Source organism: Coloeus monedula, assembly GCF_965178545.1.
Source record: "Coloeus monedula genome assembly, chromosome: 24".
NCBI classification, from domain to species: Eukaryota; Metazoa; Chordata; class Aves; order Passeriformes; family Corvidae; genus Coloeus; species Coloeus monedula.
Window position 1 is genome coordinate 2,958,764 of NC_138804.1, and position 17,227 is coordinate 2,975,990.

The 17,227-nt window shown below is 61.7% G+C and overlaps 1 protein-coding gene and 2 long non-coding RNA genes across 5 annotated transcripts in view; all 3 read right to left on the reverse strand.

Moving 5' to 3' along the window:
* Nucleotides 1–99: 99 nt before the first annotated feature.
* Nucleotides 100–1,887, reverse strand: LOC309581869. Of its 2 annotated transcripts, none has more exons than XR_014227070.1 (5): nucleotides 1,861–1,887; nucleotides 1,516–1,570; nucleotides 1,164–1,223; nucleotides 798–878; nucleotides 100–338 (listed from the first exon to the last, which is right to left on the reverse strand). It is a non-coding gene; the product is annotated as an uncharacterized lncRNA (long non-coding RNA). The 2 variants fall into 2 exon arrangements; XR_014227071.1 differs by having other exon boundaries at nucleotides 1,831–1,866.
* A 2,570-nt stretch (nucleotides 1,888–4,457) lies between these two features.
* Nucleotides 4,458–6,245, reverse strand: LOC309581918. 2 transcript variants are annotated; one of them, XR_014227076.1, is made up of 5 exons: nucleotides 6,219–6,245; nucleotides 5,874–5,928; nucleotides 5,522–5,581; nucleotides 5,156–5,236; nucleotides 4,458–4,696 (listed from the first exon to the last, which is right to left on the reverse strand). It is a non-coding gene; the product is annotated as an uncharacterized lncRNA (long non-coding RNA). The 2 variants fall into 2 exon arrangements; XR_014227077.1 differs by having other exon boundaries at nucleotides 6,189–6,224.
* Nucleotides 6,246–14,741: 8,496 nt separating this feature from the next.
* The window catches only part of KIAA0319L (KIAA0319 like), a 30,144-nt gene continuing 27,658 nt past the window's right edge, over nucleotides 14,742–17,227 (reverse strand). The window contains exon 21 of the mRNA XM_082296602.1: nucleotides 14,742–16,460. Coding sequence (XP_082152728.1) covers nucleotides 16,273–16,460 — 188 coding nt within the window. The 3' untranslated portion in view covers nucleotides 14,742–16,272. The remainder of the gene's footprint in view (nucleotides 16,461–17,227) is intronic.

Below are 17,227 nucleotides of genomic sequence, written 5' to 3' on the forward strand. Positions count from 1 at the left end.
TAAATTGTGAGAAGCGTAATTGGTCTTAAAGACTGTCCATCAACTCAGGGTCAACCCAATACACTCAGCCACAACACACACCAAGCACCACCACACACGCACGTGTGCAATACACTTTTATTAAAACTTTCAAGGAATTTATTGCTCAAGGAAATCCAAATCGTATAAAGGCACAGCTGGGGGTCTGTGGGGGCTTTCCAGAGCCTGCCATGGGAAGATAGGCTGCTTGGAAAGAAGAAAAACTTCATGGCTTTGGGTTGGTAACCTCGAGTTCTTCCTTTGGAGAGCATGGCATCAGCTGCTGCTCGCAGGGCAGAGTCAGGCCTTTTGTTTTCACCCTGCAAAGACAAACGTTTGATGTCCCAGAAGCATCGAGGCTGCCTGCTAAGGGACAACCACGAGGCAGGGACAGCCAAGGGCTTCTCCTGGGCAGGGAGAGGCAAGGGTCTCCCTGGACTGTGCCAGGGAGTTTGCCTGCAGCAAGTTCTGCTCCTGAGCAAACCCAACCCTGTCTGCTGTTCCTTTCTGTCTCTGGCCACTGCTGCCAGTGGACACAAGTGTTGTTCTTGCCACAGAGCAGTCACCTGCCTGCACGGCCCCTGACGCCCTCAGCCTTGATCCCTACCCCAGCAGGTCCTGACTCTTCCCACCACATTGGGGATTGATCCCTTCCCCACATTTAGGGGAGATTTGGACCAGTGAGGAGTTCAAGAACTGGTTTGGCTTTAGAGCAAGCCCAGGGTACAACCCCGTATTCCCACCCAGCACAGCCCAGCTCCCCTGCCCTCCCCACTCACCGAGTGTGAGAGCAAAGACAAAAGCCTTGCTCTTGGTAATCCCCACTGCACCGATGGACACCGGCATGCCACCTGCCACGGCTGCAGGGAGGACAGAGCAGCGTTAGGGTGCTCTCTGTGACCCACTTCTCCCCCTGCCACCAGCACCAGAACCGGCCTCCCCAAAAGGAACCAGGGACCAGAGCAGGCAGCGACGGCTGGGGGTGCAGGGATGGGGACACCCCACGGCCGGCAGGAGAGGAACGGTGTGCAGGGCTGCAGCAGTGCAGGCAGAATTCCAGGCAGCGAGCGGCCAGTGCTGCCCCTTCCCTCTCAGCAGCTCCCAAAGTGGCCCCCAGCGCTGCTCAGCCCGTGCCGGACGCTCACCTACGAGTGCCATTCCAACGACAATTCCAAGGAAGAGTACAATGCCGATTCCACCCCAACCTAAGAAGGAAAATGACAGAAGGGCCGGAGCGCGGGCACTAAAGCTCCTCCCGGCTGGAGCCCAGCGCGCTGTGCCGGGCAGGGCAGGGGCCCGGCGGCAGCAGCAGCTCTCCCAGCCCCACCCTCCTTCAGCGCTGCAGCCGCCCGGGAACGGCACCGGCGACGGCACCGGCCCCGCTGCCGCCACGGCCCGCAGGAGAGGGCAGAAGGAGCAAAGCACAGAGTCCCCGTGTCCCTCGTGCTGTCCCCTTGCAGGGCCCGTGCCCCCCACGCCACGAGCCCCCCAACTTACCCATGGCAGCCTGGCCGGGAGCGAGAACCGCGCAGGGTCCTCGGGGAGCCTGGTCCTGCCGGGAAAGAGAACAAAACTTTCTTCCGTGGGCAGTGGGTGAGGCCGGCAGGGCTTTGCTGCCCTGCACGAACGCCCCCAGCCACCCCTGTCCCTTCCAGGAGCCCCCGGCCACCCCACGAAAGCAGAGACCCCTCAGCCCCCGCCCGGGCTCCTGCCCGGCCCAGGGCTCGGTGCTGCTCCGCCGGTGCAGCGAGGTGAGCAGCCCCCCGTTATCGTCCCCCTCTCAGGGAAAGGGCGCTGTGCCCAAGCACCGACCGCGGGAGCGCAGCACCCCACGCCACCAACCCGTGCTCTGTCTGACGGTCCAATGGCTGCCGGAAAGATCGAGGCGGGGCTTGTCGGGACAATTAATTTTCGAGTTTCACTTCTCATTAACTCTTTATGTTGCTGTCTCTGCTGGAGCGGGGCTGGAGCTCCCGCATTTTCGGGGGTCGGACCCTGGGGGTGTCCCCGCAGGGAGCCCTTTCTCCCCGACCGCCTCGGACGGAGCTGCGGGGACTGCGGGGGAAGGACGCGCCGGGCTGGTGGCTCCTCACGCCTGTGCCAGGGCTCCCGTGGCTTCACGGGGCGTTTCTCGACTGCTGAAAGGCCGCGGTTTTGACGACGACCTCGAGCAAATTCGGAAATCGTAGCTGAAGCCGCTCCGCCTGCCTCCTCTCCACCGGGCAGCCTCAAAAACCCCACCAAAGCCCCACTCTGCACCCCCCCTCCGCCGCCTCCCCCCCCTTTCTCCCGCTCCCTGCACCCACTGTTCACCCGAGCCCGCTCAGGGCAGGACGGTGGCAGCGCCCTGGGCCGGGGCGGTGAGGTGCAGCGGGTGCCGTAGCTCATGCGCCGCTGCAGCTGGTTGAAGGGGACCAAATCCAGTTGCAAATTGATCTGGTTCCTTTTTACCAGCCCCAGGGACGCATCGTCTCTCCGGAGGCGCCGTCTGGACCGTGCTGGTGATGGGGGCTCCCGGCGTGGGGGTCCCAGCCCAAAAATACATACTTCTTAACATTCCATAAGGCCGGCCGGCTCCGTATGGGCATATGAAGAAGTATGTAGGGTTGGGAGGGAGAGGCGGGCGGCGCGGGGCTGGGGGCGTGGGGCACGGAGCTGACCCTCTCCCGGCCGTGTCCTCCAGCTCCAGTGAGATCCTGGAAGGAGCCGTGGTGAAACCCAAGACCGGGCAGGGGCTGTGGGGAGCATCTCCTACCCAGCCCCAGTCCCGTCTTCGGCCTCTGCCTGGCGCAGTGCAGGTGGAGGCACTGCCCATTTGGCCCCCTGTGCCCGGAGCCACCCCGTGTTTGGAGGACAAGACAGAGCCGTGGCCAGCCTGTGTGCCCTGGACCCAGAGTCCCTAGGCGGCTGGAGGGTGCTCAGGCTGGTGTTTGGGTGGTGGCTGCCCTGTGTGGGTGATGGGATGCTCCAGGATGCAGCCGAAGCTCAGCGGTTTGGGCTGTGGGGGCACCTGGGGAGCTGCATCTGCAAGGAGATGGGGGCAGAGCCAAGGGCCGAGTCCCGTGAGCCCACAGGGCCAGCACACGTGGATGGCAGAGGTGGGCACCTGTGCTTGGAGCCCCTTCCACAGGGGGAATCCCCCTCGGCCCTGGCTCTTGGCTTGGCAGGAGACCCCCCTGCTGCTCCTGCTGCTGCTGCTGCTGCTGCTGCTGCTGCTGCTGCACTGGGTCAGGATGCACCAACTCGCTCTCCTGCCACCCTGCCACCCCCAGGAGATTGCACACCCCAAATCCCCCTGTCTGTGTGCCTGAGCAGTGGTTCCCGGTCCATGCAGCTGGGCCAGCTCAGGGGGCACCAATCTCCCACACCCCCCCCCCCATGCCCCTGCTCTTCTCGTTTGCAGGGCCAGGAGAAGGACACAGGGCTCTGGGCCCTTCCCAACCCCTCCCCACACGCAGCAGCTGTGGACAGGGAAGGCTGGAGATGCCTTTGCCCATGGGAGGGTGGTTCAGCTGAGAGCTCTGGGCTTCAGACCCCAGTGGGGCTGCAGGGGGCTCCCCGGCCCCAGCACAGCTTGGCCATGGCAGGGTGACAGAGGGGATGAGTGTCACCACAACCCAAATATGCCTTGACCCCAGTGACCCTCCCACCCCTAAATCTGCAGCTGGAGTGGGACAATGGCAGGTACAGGGAGTGTCCCTGGGTTCCCAGGGCTGCTCCCTCCCAGACAGGGGAGTGAGGGGTGCGTGGGGGCCTGGCCGTGGGCAAGAGGGACGTGGGGCAGGCCGGACATGGTGTGGCCGTGACTCAGCACCGGAAGCCGTGGCCGCACGCGCTGCAGCTTCCTGCAAGGAGCCACTGGGCACCAAGTACAGCCTCACGTCACCGGCCCTGCTTGCAGCACGCACAGGCAGCAGAGTCGCTGCTCGGTTGGCCCCTGAGACACCAAAGCTTTCCATGGGGCGCAGCATGACACAGCCATGGTCCCCCCAGCGTGCTCTGCCAGCACCCCAGGAGCTCCTGCATGGGTGGTCCCGATGATCTGGCCCTGAGGATCCCAGACACGGCTCCCAGGACCCAAGACAAGTCCCCAGCCCAGCAGCAGTGGTTGGGCAGAGCGTGTCTGGCTGGACCAGCACCCCTGTCCCACCCCAAATCAAACTGAGTGCGTGTCCTGAGGCCAGACGCTGCAGAGATGCACCCACTTAAGCCCTGGCGCTCTGCCGGCCCTGCAGTGCCGTGTGATGCTGCCGGGAGGATTTGCTGTAGCACTGCCGGTGTCCCAGGGTCTGGCAGGGCTGTCAGGGTTCAGTGGGAGCCAGCCCCTCGCTGTGCAGGGGAGCGGCAGCAAGGCTGGAAACCCTTCCTGGAGTACGGCAAATGCCCCGGTGCTGGGCAGGTACCTCAGCCACAGCACACACCAAGCACCACCACACATGCACGTGTGCAATACACTTTTATTAAAACTTTCAAGGAATTTATTGCTCAAGGAAATCCAAATCGTATAAAGGCACAGCTGGGGGTCTGTGGGGGCTTTCCAGAGCCTGCCATGGGAAGATAGGCTGCTTGGAAAGAAGAAAAACTTCATGGCTTTGGGTTGGTAACCTCGAGTTCTTCCTTTGGAGAGCATGGCATCAGCTGCTGCTCGCAGGGCAGAGTCAGGCCTTTTGTTTTCACCCTGCAAAGACAAACGTTTGATGTCCCAGAAGCATCGAGGCTGCCTGCTAAGGGACAACCACGAGGCAGGGACAGCCAAGGGCTTCTCCTGGGCAGGGAGAGGCAAGGGTCTCCCCAGACTGTGCCAGGGAGTTTGCCTGCAGCAAGTTCTGCTCCTGAGCAAACCCAACCCTGTCCGCTGTTCCTTTCTGTCTCTGGCCACTGCTGCCAGTGGACACAAGTGTTGTTCTTGCCACAGAGCAGTCACCTGCCTGCACGGCCCCTGACGCCCTCAGCCTTGATCCCTACCCCAGCAGGTCCTGACTCTTCCCACCACATTGGGGATTGATCCCTTCCCCACATTTAGGGGAGATTTGGACCAGTGAGGAGTTCAAGAACTGGTTTGGCTTTAGAGCAAGCCCAGGGTTCAACCCCGTATTCCCACCCAGCACAGTCCAGCTCCCCTGCCCTCCCCACTCACCGAGTGTGAGAGCAAAGACAAAAGCCTTGCTCTTGGTAATCCCCACTGCACCGATGGACACCGGCATGCCACCTGCCACGGCTGCAGGGAGGACAGAGCAGCGTTAGGGTGCTCTCTGTGACCCACTTCTCCCCCTGCCACCAGCACCAGAACCGGCCTCCCCAAAAGGAACCAGGGACCAGAGCAGGCAGCGACGGCTGGGGGTGCAGGGATGGGGACACCCCACGGCCGGCAGGAGAGGAACGGTGTGCAGGGCTGCAGCAGTGCAGGCAGAATTCCAGGCAGCGAGCGGCCAGTGCTGCCCCTTCCCTCTCAGCAGCTCCCAAAGTGGCCCCCAGCGCTGCTCAGCCCGTGCCGGACGCTCACCTACGAGTGCCATTCCAACGACAATTCCAAGGAAGAGTACAATGCCGATTCCACCCCAACCTAAGAAGGAAAATGACAGAAGGGCCGGAGCGCGGGCACTAAAGCTCCTCCCGGCTGGAGCCCAGCGCGCTGTGCCGGGCAGGGCAGGGGCCCGGCGGCAGCAGCAGCTCTCCCAGCCCCACCCTCCTTCAGCGCTGCAGCCGCCCGGGAACGGCACCGGCGACGGCACCGGCCCCGCTGCCGCCACGGCCCGCAGGAGAGGGCAGAAGGAGCAAAGCACAGAGTCCCCGTGTCCCTCGTGCTGTCCCCTTGCAGGGCCCGTGCCCCCCACGCCACGAGCCCACCAACTTACCCATGGCAGCCTGGCCGGGAGCGAGAACCGCGCAGGGTCCTCGGGGAGCCTGGTCCTGCCGGGAAAGAGAACAAAACTTTCTTCCGTGGGCAGTGGGTGAGGCCGGCAGGGCTTTGCTGCCCTGCACGAACGCCCCCAGCCACCCCTGTCCCCTCCAGGAGCCCCCGGCCACCCCACGAAAGCAGAGACCCCTCAGCCCCCGCCCGGGCTCCTGCCCGGCCCAGGGCTCGGTGCTGCTCCGCCGGTGCAGCGAGGTGAGCAGCCCCCCGTTATCGTCCCCCCCTCAGGGAAAGGGCGCTGTGCCCAAGCACCGACCGCGGGAGCGCAGCACCCCACGCCACCAACCCGTGCTCTGTCTGACGGTCCAATGGCTGCCGGAAAGATCGAGGCGGGGCTTGTCGGGACAATTAATTTTCGAGTTTCACTTCTCATTAACTCTTTATGTTGCTGTCTCTGCTGGAGCGGGGCTGGAGCTCCCGCATTTTCGGGGGTCGGACCCTGGGGGTGTCCCCGCAGGGAGCCCTTTCTCCCCGACCGCCTCGGACGGAGCTGCGGGGACTGCGGGGGAAGGACGCGCCGGGCTGGTGGCTCCTCACGCCTGTGCCAGGGCTCCCGTGGCTTCACGGGGCGTTTCTCGACTGCTGAAAGGCCGCGGTTTTGACGACGACCTCGAGCAAATTCGGAAATCGTAGCTGAAGCCACTCCGCCTGCCTCCTCTCCACCGGGCAGCCTCAAAAACCCCACCAAAGCCCCACTCTGCACCCCCCCTCCGCCGCCTCCCCCCCTTTCTCCCGCTCCCTGCACCCACTGTTCACCCGAGCCCGCTCAGGGCAGGACGGTGGCAGCGCCCTGGGCCGGGGCGGTGAGGTGCAGCGGGTGCCGTAGCTCATGCGCCGCTGCAGCTGGTTGAAGGGGACCAAATCCAGTTGCAAATTGATCTGGTTCCTTTTTACCAGCCCCAGGGACGCATCGTCTCTCCGGAGGCGCCGTCTGGACCGTGCTGGTGATGGGGGCTCCCGGCGTGGGGGTCCCAGCCCAAAAATACATACTTCTTAACATTCCATAAGGCCGGCCGGCTCCGTATGGGCATATGAAGAAGTATGTAGGGTTGGGAGGGAGAGGCGGGCGGCGCGGGGCTGGGGGCGTGGGGCACGGAGCTGACCCTCTCCCGGCCGTGTCCTCCAGCTCCAGTGAGATCCTGGAAGGAGCCGTGGTGAAACCCAAGACCGGGCAGGGGCTGTGGGGAGCATCTCCTACCCAGCCCCAGTCCCGTCTTCGGCCTCTGCCTGGCGCAGTGCAGGTGGAGGCACTGCCCATTTGGCCCCCTGTGCCCGGAGCCACCCCGTGTTTGGAGGACAAGACAGAGCCGTGGCCAGCCTGTGTGCCCTGGACCCAGAGTCCCTAGGCGGCTGGAGGGTGCTCAGGCTGGTGTTTGGGTGGTGGCTGCCCTGTGTGGGTGATGGGATGCTCCAGGATGCAGCCGAAGCTCAGCGGTTTGGGCTGTGGGGGCACCTGGGGAGCTGCATCTGCAAGGAGATGGGGGCAGAGCCAGGGCCGAGTCCCGTGAGCCCACAGGGCCAGCACACGTGGATGGCAGAGGTGGGCACCTGTGCTTGGAGCCCCTTCCACAGGGGGAATCCCCCTCGGCCCTGGCTCTTGGCTTGGCAGGAGACCCCCCTGCTGCTCCTGCTCCTGCTGCTGCTGCTGCTGCTGCTGCTGCACTGGGTCAGGATGCACCAACTCGCTCTCCTGCCACCCTGCCACCCCCAGGAGATTGCACACCCCAAATCCCCCTGTCTGTGTGCCTGAGCAGTGGTTCCCGGTCCATGCAGCTGGGCCAGCTCAGGGGGCACCAATCTCCCACACCCCCCCCCCCCCCATGCCCCTGCTCTTCTCGTTTGCAGGGCCAGGAGAAGGACACAGGGCTCTGGGCCCTTCCCAACCCCTCCCCACACGCAGCAGCTGTGGACAGGGAAGGCTGGAGATGCCTTTGCCCATGGGAGGGTGGTTCAGCTGAGAGCTCTGGGCTTCAGACCCCAGTGGGGCTGCAGGGGGCTCCCCGGCCCCAGCACAGCTTGGCCATGGCAGGGTGACAGAGGGGATGAGTGTCACCACAACCCAAATATGCCTTGACCCCAGTGACCCTCCCACCCCTAAATCTGCAGCTGGAGTGGGACAATGGCAGGTACAGGGAGTGTCCCTGGGTTCCCAGGGCTGCTTCCTCCCAGACAGGGGAGTGAGGGGTGCGTGGGGGCCTGGCCGTGGGCAAGAGGGACGTGGGGCAGGCCGGACATGGTGTGGCCGTGACTCAGCACCGGAAGCCGTGGCCGCACGCGCTGCAGCTTCCTGCAAGGAGCCACTGGGCACCAAGTACAGCCTCACGTCACCGGCCCTGCTTGCAGCACACACAGGCAGCAGAGTCGCTGCTCGGTTGGCCCCTGAGACACCAAAGCTTTCCATGGGGCGCAGCATGACACAGCCATGGTCCCCCCAGCGTGCTCTGCCAGCACCCCAGGAGCTCCTGCATGGGTGGTCCCGATGATCTGGCCCTGAGGATCCCAGACACGGCTCCCAGGACCCAAGACAAGTCCCCAGCCCAGCAGCAGTGGTGGGGCAGAGCGTGTCTGGCTGGACCAGCACCCCTGTCCCACCCCAAATCAAACTGAGTGCGTGTCCTGAGGCCAGACGCTGCAGAGATGCACCCACTTAACCCCTGGCACTCTGCCGGCCCTGCAGTGCCGTGTGATGCTGCCGGGAGGATTTGCTGTAGCACTGCCGGTGTCCCAGGGTCTGGCAGGGCTGTCAGAGTTCAGTGGGAGCCAAAAGCTCATGGCTGCACCCACCCTGAAACCACAAAGCCAGGGCACAGCATCAGGGCTCTCACATTGCAGCCCAGTTCATTTCCAGTCACCTCGGCTGACCTTGGACAGCCTCCCAGGACTGGGTGTTAGAGATACCCCAGCCCCAGGGGCCCATCCAGCCCCATCCCATGGCATGGTTCCCACAGCTCTCAGCCGGGCTCTCCCAGTGACCTTGGAGGGCTGCACCCAGCTCCACGGGATGCTCCCTGCATCCGGGGCACCTCGTGTCCCCCAACTGCAGCCCAGGCCACCCCTGCCTCCTCCCACCACCCCTCCTTGCCCCTGCCGTGTTCTACAGACCGGCTCTACCCCACCGCCCTCTCTGTGCCCAGATATTCCCAGTCATCACCACCAACCCCTCTGCAGCCCTGGGCGTGCTCCCACCACTGCAGGCATCCCTGAGTCCTCCCCAGCCCCAGCGCTGCCTTTGGCAGCTGCAGACCCCGAGCCGAAACCCACCAGGGAGCTGTGGCCCGGGGCAGCCCCTCTTCCACGAATTCTCCGTGCCTGCAGATCCTATATGAGTCCCCGGCCAGGGCAGCCCCCCGTGTTCTCCGCCTGCCCCGAGAGCAGCTCCCTGCCCGAGCAGGGTCGTTTGTGGGCACCAGAGGCAGACGACTTTGCAGGAGGAGGCGGAGGAGTCGGGGGGCTGCCGGGGCCGGCCGTAGTGGCACCCACAGGCACCCAACAACCCCAGCCTGGCTATAAAAGGAAGAGCCCTTTTTTCCCGGCTCCGCCAGCGCCGCGTCCCCGGCCGAGCTCTGCAGCCGCTGCCCCGCAGGGGCCTTTCCAAGTTTTCCCATCCAGCTCTGCCCCCCCAGCCGGCTTCCCCCGGCTCATTCATCCCCGGCAAACCCAATGCAGCAGCTGCCGAGTGGCTTATAAAATACCAAGAGGCCCAGCAAGAAGGAGGGAGGTGGGTGCAAGGGGAGCGCTGGCACACGATGCCTGGGGGAGCCCCCCGGCTCCCGTTCTGCCGCCCCTTCGCCCGCGGCATTGCCCGTGTCTGGGCTGTGGGCGCATTGCCCTGGTGCACCCGGCCATGGGGATCAGCACTTCCCTCCGTGCAAGTCCAAAATGCGATGCCGAGGTGCCCAGGAGTTGGGTTTCCCTTCCCATCCCATCCCACAGGCATGGGGTGTCCTCACTTTGCGTGGCCGAGGGCACCTCGGCTCCCTGGAGGGGGGGTGACCGGCCCCGGTGCAGGGGGACACCCGCAGGAAGAAGGGCCGGGTGCTGCCCGCAGAGCCGGGCACTCACCCCCCAGGGCCCCCCTGCCGCCGGGACCTGCGGGGGGGCCCCATTGCCCCCCCAGACACACAGAGAGTTGCTGCTGCCCCTCACTCCTCCGTCTCCACCCGGGCTGGCCCCAAGCAGGGGGGGCTGCGGTGACCCCCACCCCAGGGTGTCCTCTCCCTGCCCACGCCGAGCCGGAGCCCGGCAGCAGCAGCATCCCCGGCCCCTGCAGGCTCAGCACCGGCCGGGCTCGCTGAAGGTTAAACGTGGGCGGCGGGGAAAGCCCCGCTGCCCCCCGCAGATCCCGCACCTCCCGCCCGCAAGGCCACTCACGGTCCTGGAGGTGACACCGGCCGCAGCAGGCTGGGCTGGCGGCAGCGGGCTGCGCTGACACCCGGCACGAGCACGCTGCTTCCCCGCTCGCCTTGACTTTGCCACAGGACTCCTCCGGCTCGTCCGCAGGAGCTTGCAGCATCCTCCGGTTCAGCGGGAGAAGTTCCTCGCCAGGGAGGGAGGGAGGAGGGAGGGATTTAAGGCAGACCCTGGGATGCAACATCTCCGGGTGCAGTTGAAGACCCCTCGCTCTCTGGGCACCCCGAAGCTCCTTCCTCGCTCGCCCCATCCCGGGCTCGGTGTCCCGGCACATGCGCCCAATTCTGGGGATCCTGCGTGGGGGATCTCTGCTGAGAAACCCTCTCCCTCCCGGACCGAGGCAGCCAGGGCTGCCACCAGCACGCAGACGGCCGGCCAACTCTGCCACCTGCCCCACGTCCCCCAGGTGCCCGGCGGGGGTCTCAGAGCCATGTCGTGGGGGGAGCCGGCACACACCGCCGAGCCCAGCAGCAGCCCAAGGCAGCTCGAGGGCAAAGCAGAGCTCGTGGAGTGTACAGAAGGGTAAAACCTGTCAACGCTTCAGCCGCAGAAGATCCCCATGTCCAGGGGGACCCCGTGGGGATGGGGATCCCTGGGTTGCCCCAGGCCACCCGGTTGGGGTGTCCCCAACACCCACGGGGCAGTTGTTTCAGCATCCCCAGCCGCCAAGTCCGGGGGTACAGGACTGCTCTGCCCACCCGGAGCCCCGCCGGTCCTACCTGCAGAGAGCTGGCGGGGCGTGGGGGACCCCCTACCCGGGGCAGGATGCTGGGAGACACCTTAGCGTGGTTCCCAAAGGGAAAAGCCAGGACCAGCAGCGTGGCATCCCTCCCGCGGCGGTCCCGGCGGCTCCCTGCCTGCCACGACACCCTCCCCACCCCGGGTGCTCTCTGTTTGCCTGCTATTTTTGGCAGCCTCCTAAGAGCTCCTCTCAGGCTATTAATAATGAGAGTGAGAAATTCGTTTGGCCTCTCCTATATAAGGAAAGGTAGAGGCTCAGAGGCAGCTAAATATACTGGCGCGTGCGGGTGCGAGCGGGGAGCCTTTGGCACCGCATGTGGAAAAGAGATTGTTTGAACAATGGAAAGACGGACTCACCCGGTGCATGGGGCCCCGCGTGGACCGACGGGCGGACGGAGGGATGGACGGAGGGTGACGGTGCCCGCGGGCCTCCACCGAAGCACCCGCATTGCCCCCGCTGGCCGTCGGGGCTCTGCCTCAGCAGGAGGAGCGGCGGGAGAGGGGAGGCAGGAGCAGGGATGCTCCGCAAACTCCTGTCCCGAGCCAGCCACGCTCACCCCAAAATGCCTGTAACAACCCCCACCGGGCCAGCAGCGACCCGGGAAGTGACGCTGGGTCTGCGCCCGGTCAGGAGGGTCGTGCGGGGTGCTGGTGGCGGGGAGCAGGTGGGCTGTGGTGGCGTGACCAGTTCCCAGTGAGACATGGCCAGCACAGGGTCAGTCCTCCAGCTGAGCCCCCTGCAAGTCCCGGCCTCTCTCAGAGCAGCGACCAACGCTCCTGCCCGGCTCTGGAACAGCCCCAGGGGCAGCTCCCGCAGCCGGGGGCACTGCAGGGTGCCAGCGGTGCCCAGCTCGCAAGGAGCCACCAGCCCGCCTGCAGCGCGCCCACACCCTAGGCGCAGGGATGGTTCAAGGAGCACATCGCCACTGTAACTGTGTCCCCCCGTGGCTACGGGGGACCCGGGCGAGGTGCGGGAGCTCCTGTCAGTGCCGAGGACAAGGGAGAGCCCAGCTGGAAGAAGGAAAGCAGCAGCAGTCCAGGGAATCCTAACGACAGGAAGGCGCTGGGGAGCAGCGCCAAATCCACACGGTCGGAGCAAGGACAGCTCATGCAGCAGAATGAGTACAAAGAGAGGAAAAACCGTGCTCCCCTGGCTCCAGGAAGAGCCTTTTGTTTTTTTAACTCCTCCTAGTCCCGGGTGCTGCTTAGGGAGGCACAAGTGGTGTAGCTGCGACTCCAACCCCGATCTCCCCGGCTCCGTCACGGTCCGACAGGCACCTGGTCTTGGCCTCGGCCGCAATGCCTGCGGCCAAGTCCCTGCACCCGCTTCCCCCAGGGACCGCGGGGCTTCCCCAGGCTGCCGAACCACCAAAACACCGCGACAACCGGGTGGGCAGAGTCTTCGAGCTGCTGCCTCAGTTTCTTGCGAGCCTGGAGCTGCTCTGAGGCTCCAGCCCAGGCCCTGATCCCCCCCCGGGGATGTGACACAGACTAAAAGTTGCTGGAGGCAGGAGCAGCTCTTTGCCCTCAGGACAGTGAGAAGCCCCCATCTCCTCTTCCGGTGCTGCCCCGGGGCTGGTGCAAGTTCTCCCCACGCACCAAGCCGAGCCCGCAGCTGGGGAGCTCAGGAGATTCGGCTTCCTCTGTCCTTAGGTGACATTGAAGGAAGTGAACTCAAAGGGCTCTAGCAAGTTCTCCCCACCCGTCACGTGAGCTGTTCATGGACAGAAGGGCAGCTCTGAAGGTGAATCTCCTCCTTTCTCTGAAAAATCTGTGTCCCAAAGTGCCATCGGGTCCCTCCTGGCTGCCGTGGTGCTGAAGTGTGTTCTCTACACAACCAGCCCCAGCAAGAGCTCCGTGGCCACAGTCATCTCCTTCAAGGACTCCACTAATTAATACACGTTCTGCTGCTGCACGAGGAGGTGTTGCTATCCAGGTGTGGGGCAGCTCGAGCCCTGACACTGTTGCTATTTTGCTTTCCTGTGAAATCAAGTCTTTAGTGAGAACTGTCCCACAGCTGAGACTAGAGAAAGAAGCAATTGGGCAGCAACAAAACATCTTCCCTGTTTATTTGAAAGAAACATTTTGTTTTTAAAAAAATAACTTTTAGTCTTGACCCAAGTAACACTGGAATTCATCAAACATCATTAACCAAAGTGCAGACAGGTTGAGCAGCCCCAGCTACGCAGCAGGATGAGGAAAAGAGTCAAGAGCAAACTATTTCAAAAGTAGAATTTGCCTCAAACATCTTCACCAGCACTTGAATATGTTAAAGAAAACAAAACTGAGTGAAGGTGCTGGTTCATCTGACAGATGTCTCAGCCTTTAACTTCCACACGTGGGCAACTTGTAGCCAGTGCCTCTAATTGTGAAATCATAAAGCATAGCAATGCAGAAACCTTCCTGAGCAAGGTCACGCTCAAGGCACTCGGGTAACAAACCAGCAGTGAAATTAGTGAGCCTGGGGGAGGAGGAGAGTGGGCAAAGGGCTTCCAAAATCCCAGGGAGGCTCTTGTGCATGCACCTGGGGAGGGCTGTGCTCCTGGGGCACTACAGCAGACAGTCCACTCTGCTCCTATGTCGGGCCAGAAGTTCCCACCTTCAGCCTTGAGGGTGTCTCCTCGCTTCCATCAGCCTCACACGTCCTTGTGCCCCCCAAAGCTGGGGTGCAGAGCTGTCTGCCCCCATTCCTGAAGGCTTGGTGGCACTGAGGGTTAACATGTGGAGGGGGAAGAGGCTGCACAGCCAGGGAATACTAATGGGAGCTAGGAATCTAACGGGAGCTTGTGCTGTGCTGTCACAAACCTGCACTCAATGATAGCAAGGGACTATGAGCCACGGGGCACGGGGGGAAGGCCACAGCCCTCCCCAAAGCCCAGCCTTGGGTTGGGGTGCAGCCCCTCAATACAGCACCCCTACTCGAAGGGCTGTGACCCCACAGTGAAACACAGGGATGAAAGAAACAACTGCAGCTGAATAAAGGTGTTGGAGGTAACAGCTGCACAGATTTCAATTCCCTCTCCCGTAATCATCAGCCAGGCTTGCTGGAAAGCCCACCCTGTGGCTGCTGAGAGGGGCACTGACCAATGCCCAGCGGCTGAGCCCCCGTCTGCTGCTGGGGGCCCTCCCTGGGATGCGCAGGAGCAAGGGGTTCAGAAAGCACACGCCCCAAGGACCAGAATCAGGGAGAGCCCCACAGCTCCCCTCTCCCAGCATGAAGTACTCCCAGGTGCAGCCTCAGGACCACACCTGGTCAATCCCTGCAGCTCCAAACCCTCCTATTCCCAGAGTTTGTTCACTTACATCCAAATGAAGGGACATGCAGAGGGTGGTGTTACCCAAGAGTTAAGTGTGTGGCCATGGGACAGCCAGTGCTGGGCTGTGCCCTCTGAGGAGCATCCCGGGGTCAGCCCTCCCCGTGTGTGGTCCTGGGCGGGTTTGGAGGGAAGAAGCCATGGGGAGAGCGGGTGCAGGAGCCTCCAGGAATGGGAAGCCTGAGCCAAGCCCCTGCTCTGTGCCAGACAGCCCAGGCAGAGGGTGGCCCGTGCTGTGACGCCAGCAAATGCCGTGGCCTCAGCACTGGGAGAGCTGCAGGCTCCAGTGCTGGGCCTGAGGAACAGCTGATTGCCCAAAAAATAAACTCAGCAGCAGCCAGGACTACATTCAGTGAGGGAATGTCCCCTCACTTTCAATAGTGTTTAATCTTCATCTAGCTCAACACAAATCAGTAGTGCAGCATATATATAAATACAACTGAGGAACTTAAAGCCTTTCGGCTTTCATAGCTCAAAAAGAAGAAAAAAAAAAAGCCAGTGAAACAAGTTTCCAGTTTTTAAATTAAACACAAAGAAAGGCAATGAACTGCCCACCCATCCCCAGAGGAGCAGTGGCATCCTTCATGCCAGCACGAGGCTGAATTTTGCCCGAGGACAGGGTGCAACTCACACAGCAGCACAGTGAGATAAGGGAGTGGGAATCGGAAAGGATCCCCGTGCCTGCCCTTGGGCTCAGGCAGCAGGGACAGTGGCACTGCTGTGCCACGTGCTGCTGGCACTGCCCATTGCCCTCGGGTACCCAGAGTTCCCTTTTCCACCACGTGTGCTCCTCACACTGCAATAGGAGCACACAGGGCTCTGCAGCCACAACAGCACAAGGCCAGTGAGCTGCCAGCCCGAGGGAGCAGTCAGCTGGGGACTGCAGAGACGGATCCCCATCACCTGGGATGTGCAAATTTTAAGGGGAAAAAAACCCAAACCAAAAAAACCACAGTACATAGTGTTCCATAACTGAGATATGGTTAACGTCCAGCCTCACGGACGGCCTGGTGACCAACAGAAGGTGCTGGGGCCACAGAACATGTCACAGCTTTGGAATGAAGCCAGACGTTGGACACAGGTACCAAAGGTGGGTGTGTGTCCCCAGCTCTGGTACCCAGCAGGACTTTGCTGCAGGAGGGGGTCTCCCAGCCTGGGCAGTAACCAGAGGTCAGCTTTTCACATGTGAACAGGCACCAAGTCCCCAACACTCCCCATGAGAGCGGCCTGACAGTGATTTAGAACAGCCACAAACCCCTCTCCTACCTGCAAACTGGGGGAGTGTGATCAGAGTGTTTACATTCCCCCTCCTCTACACTCCAACAGCAGCCAAGTGCATGTGAAAGGACAAGTCTACATTAAAATAGTGCTTAAACCATTAGGGAAGGTGGGAGTAAAGGAGAAGAAAGTTGTTGGACAGCACAAGTAGCCTGTGGTAGGCTACAGGAGCCTGAAGGGAGCTCAGAGCACAGCTCAAGGACTTGACCTTCCTTCTCCGAGGAGCTCCAAGACAAGTGAGCTGGCAGTCCACAGGTGTTCCCTCCACTGCAGTCTGAGGTGGCTTAGGAGGGCCCTGCACATTCACAGTTGCTCCAAGTGGTTCTGTCCTGCTCTCTCCAGATGCCAGCTCTGTCCTTTTCCGACTCTTCTCCCGGGGTTCACAGTTGCCTTCTCCTCCCTTTGATTTCCCTTGAAGTTCAAATTCAAGTACAACCAGTTCTAACCAAATGAAAAGAAACCCACAAAACCAAAGTTATTTTCTGTGAAACTAGTTAGCAGCGTTGTCCTAGTCAAAGTGGCCTCCAAAGGCCCTGGTATGACAGGGATGGGAGTAGCCTTCCCTGCTGAGCTCCAGTCAAGGCTGCCTGAGGGGAGCTATAGGATTTCCTCCCTCTGGTTCTTGGCTTTGAGTGTCACTTGTCCGTTGCGCAAGGAGCCATTCTGGCTGCGGAGCAGTTTCCCTTTTTCCCGGTCAGGCCACGTGAAGATGGCTTCATCACTGTCCAGCTCGGACTCCGAGTGCATCAGGCTCGTGTTGAGGACCTGGGCTTTCTGCCTGCCACCTTGAAGGAGAAACATTCCCAGGTTAGAAATGCTTTTAACACCAATGAACCACCTCACCTTACTCCATCCCCTCTAAGTCTCCTTTTCTGATCACGTCTAAGAGGCAGCAGAATCTGACTTTCCTCTGTGAATGTTTCTTATTCCCTCTGATGCTGAAGCTAAAGTGATCCTGTCTCAGACACTCTGGCATGTCAGAGGTCACCACAACACTCCAAGACAGCACAAAGCACAACAAGCAGGCAGGAAGGCAATGATGTGACCAGAAGGGGCTGTGAGTACATGTGGGAGCTGTGTCTCCCTGACCTTGCTCGGGGCATTGCCTAGAAAACGCTCCGAGGGCTCACGACCGGAGCAAGAGACTATGCAGGTGTGTGAGGGAAGATCTCTGCCATCTCACTACCCTCTCTGCTGCTCCTGCCTGCAAGGGGAGAGAGATAAATTAGCAGGATGAATTTAGATTAATGCACAAGGACAGGAGAGAGACATTTACTGATATTGTCAGCAGAGGAAATATTTAAATTTAGCTTTTCCTTAATGGAGAAATGCAACATTTCCTCTGTTAGCAGAAAGCTCCCTGGACATAGCTAGCAGAGAAAAAGCCTTTAGTCAGCAGCCAGCCTTGGAAGCAGCAAGATGAGTTTAGTTACCAGAGAGCAAATGGTGAGGCACATTTAGTACATCTATTGCACAGTGGGCTCGGAGGTGACAGATGGTCAGACTAAAGAAGAGTTGGGTGCTGAGGGAGGGAAACACACCCGGGTTTCCT